The sequence below is a fragment of the Hakea prostrata genome, chromosome 4 (assembly GCF_041222555.1).
Source record: "Hakea prostrata isolate BN-2017 chromosome 4, UWA_Hpros_2, whole genome shotgun sequence".
NCBI lineage: Eukaryota > Viridiplantae > Streptophyta > Magnoliopsida > Proteales > Proteaceae > Hakea > Hakea prostrata.
The window spans coordinates 42694994-42698573 of NC_142603.1; the positions used below are offsets into that span (position 1 = coordinate 42694994).

At 39.0% G+C, this 3580-nt stretch overlaps 1 protein-coding gene across 1 annotated transcript; it reads left to right on the forward strand.

The window, feature by feature from the left end:
- Window positions 1–496: 496 nt before the first annotated feature.
- On the forward strand, window positions 497–2519 carry LOC149018965 (monooxygenase 1-like). The gene is made up of 6 exons (XM_089154456.1): window positions 497–660; window positions 758–904; window positions 1010–1060; window positions 1138–1309; window positions 1415–1643; window positions 1819–2519. Exons 1-6 carry the CDS (start codon window positions 587–589, stop codon window positions 2385–2387), a joined length of 1242 nt encoding a protein of 413 aa, XP_089010582.1. The 5' UTR covers window positions 497–586; the 3' UTR covers window positions 2388–2519.
- Window positions 2520–3580: the final 1061 nt, after the last annotated feature.

Sequence of the window (3580 nt, forward strand, 5' to 3'; positions counted from 1 at the left end):
TCCATCTGCAACGAACCAAGCCTAAAAACCTCTACCAATCTACCTCCATCAGCAATGAATCGTCTAAAAACCTCCATCTGCAACGAACAGTTCTACCGCTCCACTACACCGCTTCACCTCCATGACTGCATCTGCATCTGTGCAACGAAAGTTCACGGTTCACGAAACCTAAAGTGATTTTGGCAGTTTTGATTTTTATAATTTATTATCCCAATTACAACATTCCCAATTTCCCACTCAGTTTTGATTTTTATAATTTATTATCCCACAATCCCACTCTCCCAATTTCCCACTCAGTTTTGATTTTTATAATTTATTATCCCACATTCCCACTCTCCCACACACTGTGATGTCAGGTCACATGTGAATGTTTTTATTTTATTTTATTTTTATTTTCAATTGTCCAGCTCAGCCAACGAGAAATGCCAACGACAATTATAATTTCTCGGCCCGGTTCGCTAGAAGAAAGCACTAAATTATTGCTTTCTGTCTAGCCTTTAATTAGTGTGAATAAATAAGGCGACTGCAAGTCTGCAACCTCATTCACCCAAATTTGAAGTGTTTGAGATACAGAAAGATCTCATCAATGGAGGAGGAAAAGTCGATCGTAATCGTCGGTGGAGGAATCTGTGGCGTCGCTACTGCTCTTGCTCTTCACAGGTACCATGGGTTAACTTAAAAGCAGGTATGGAAGTAGGATTACATGAAGAAGGGGATATTGATTATTGCTTATTGATTACTAATGATGTATGATTAGGAAGGGGATTACTAGTACAGTTTTAGAGAAGGCAGAATCACTGAGGACGGAGGGAGGAGGAATTGTTATCCAGCCAAATGCATGGCGTGCTCTAGATCAGCTTGGAGTTGGTCATCACCTTAGGCTCAAAGCTATTCCGATATCTCGGTAACTTCCTTTTGTTATTTGACACTCTCTTTCATTTTTATCACTGTGTAATCTATGAGGATTCTAAAACCTTCCATTAATTACATAAATGCATGCGTTTTTTAGGGCTCGAGATATTGTCGTTCCTGACGGTTCACAACGAGAGGAATCATTCAAGTAGGTTCCTTAAACTTCCAATTTAATTATGTCGATTAAGTAATTAAACTTTTCCATTTTATTCCTTTTATTTAAAGGAATGCAGAATTTCGATGTCTCAAGAGGAGTGATCTAGTTGAAATCATGGCTGAGAGTTTGCCATCCGAAACAATACGGTTTGGATGCCAGATAGTGAAAATGGAATCAGATTCTATTAATTTATCCCGAACCATTCTTCATATGCAGGATGGAACTATCATTAGGGCCAAGGTACGTAGAATTTCATCTTATTCTTTCAGCTCTGTATATATATTTATACATATGTGTGTGTATACGTATGCATTGATATTTGTTGAATCACATTCATTTATGCAGGCTGTAATTGGTTGTGATGGTGTAAATTCAGTGGTGGCAAAGTGGCTAGAGTTGAAACCTACAAAGCGCTTTGATCTGTGTGGGGTGGTAGGTTTCACAAATTACCCAAATGGCCATGGCTTTGGTGATGAAATTGTTCGAATAAGAGGAAACCATACACGCTCCGGAAGACTACCGATTGATGATAAGCTTATTTACTGGTTTGTGGCTCGACCACGGACTCCTCAAGGTACAACACTATAACTGCTCTGGTTAAATGTCACCGGAGAGGATCCAAACTCTGTAATTTGAGCAACTTTCCTTGATTACTTTTGCATAACATCGTTATATGGCTTACAGTAGAATATATAAATTCTTTTGATTCCTCTGGTGATTGATTTGATGCATGATGAATTTTTGAATAGATAAAATGTTGGCACAAGAACCAAAGCTTCTCCGAGATTCAACTTTGGAAATAATAAAGGACCACCCAGAAAGATTCCCTGAGGTAATAAAGAAGTGTGAGGTTGAGTCAGTAACATTCTTTAGTTTGAGGCATCGAGCACCATGGGACATAGTGGTAGAGAGTTTTAGGAAAGGAAATGTCACAACGGCTGGAGATGCAATGCATGTGATGGGACCATTTGTTGGACAAGGTGGTGCTGCAGCACTAGAAGATGCAGTTGTGCTTGGGAGATGCTTTGCACAAGAGATTTCCAAAAACCCAGTAGCAGCAGTTGGCTTGGACTCAGAGAGTAGCAAGAACAATGAAGAAGAAGAAGAAAAGGCAATGTCAAAAACGATTGAGAAAGCAATTGATCGATATGTTAAAGAGCGAAAGATGAGAATTTTGAGGCTAGCTACACAGACTTATCTCATTGGTACACTATTGCAGACCACATCACCAGTCACTAAGTTCCTAAGTATCATTCTTCTTCTCATCTTCTCAGTCACTATTGCAGACCACGCTCTTTATGATTGTGGTCGGCTCTAAGATCATCAATGGCTAACTTAGACGTTTTGGCCTTTTTGTATTAGTCCCAATAATGAAGTATATGTTTTCTTTGAATCTTACAACTGCAATTGTCATTTTTATTGTTTTTTAATCAAAATTGTGTTACAAATAGCTACTTTGACTTACCAAGAGTTTCCATTAGTAGATGCAACTCACATGACACTGCAGGGGTTAATGGAAGCATACAAGGTTAATTTAAAGTATCCGTAACAATTATTAAGGTGTTTGGATCACCTTCCCGTCTCGGACAAGTATGTACTCTCCTCACCATTCTCCACCACGTAATAGGGTGGGGTTCCCATCTGAATACCGATAAAATAAATGAAAGATGAATTTTTCAGTTGTTCATATCACATGCCCCGCCCTTATCATCTGGTGATGTTGTGATTACTCGTGATGAACCTCAAGAATCGCAAGGAGAGAACAAGGAAGAACACCAAATATGATGACGGAGTTTGGCCAAATTAGGCCTACGTCTCCTAGACTCGAGAGAGAGTCCAATTGCAATATGAGAGGTAATATATAGTGTCTTACAGATTTTTGGGAAGCATGTACACAAGAGAAGGGCTAAACACATTGAATGATTTGACCCTTCCATACGCCTAAATCCACACTTTGATCGCTGGAAAAAGCCATCTCCAGTAGCTGCTGCAGCAATGTCGACGGAGCAATGATCGCACGAGAGAGAGGAGAGTGAACATATCTCAACAAATGACCTAGCTCACTCTCAACCCAAATCGTAAAACATATATACATATAGACTTGAACCCTGGTTCCACCCAAACAATGAATTACAGATTAACCCTACAAATATCCCCCTTAATCTGTAAGCATTTTCTTCTATATAGCAACATGACTACAACCATCATCATCCAAGTGTTCCTACAAGACAAAAGGAAACCAACAGTATCACGCAAATATAAAATATGAAAAATACCTAAACACATGCCATTAACATGCAACAACAAAAGACTTCTTCTAGGCACACCATGCAACAAATGCAACAGGTAGAGAAGCCCTAAACCACAACTCTGACCAAACAATTACAGGCAACAAACATGCACAAACAAGGCATACATCTCAAAAAATAGAGATAAACTTAAATAAGAGCTGTAAAAAATTGGGCAGCATCTCCTCTAAAAATGCAACATATGCAAAACCTGGAAAAACAC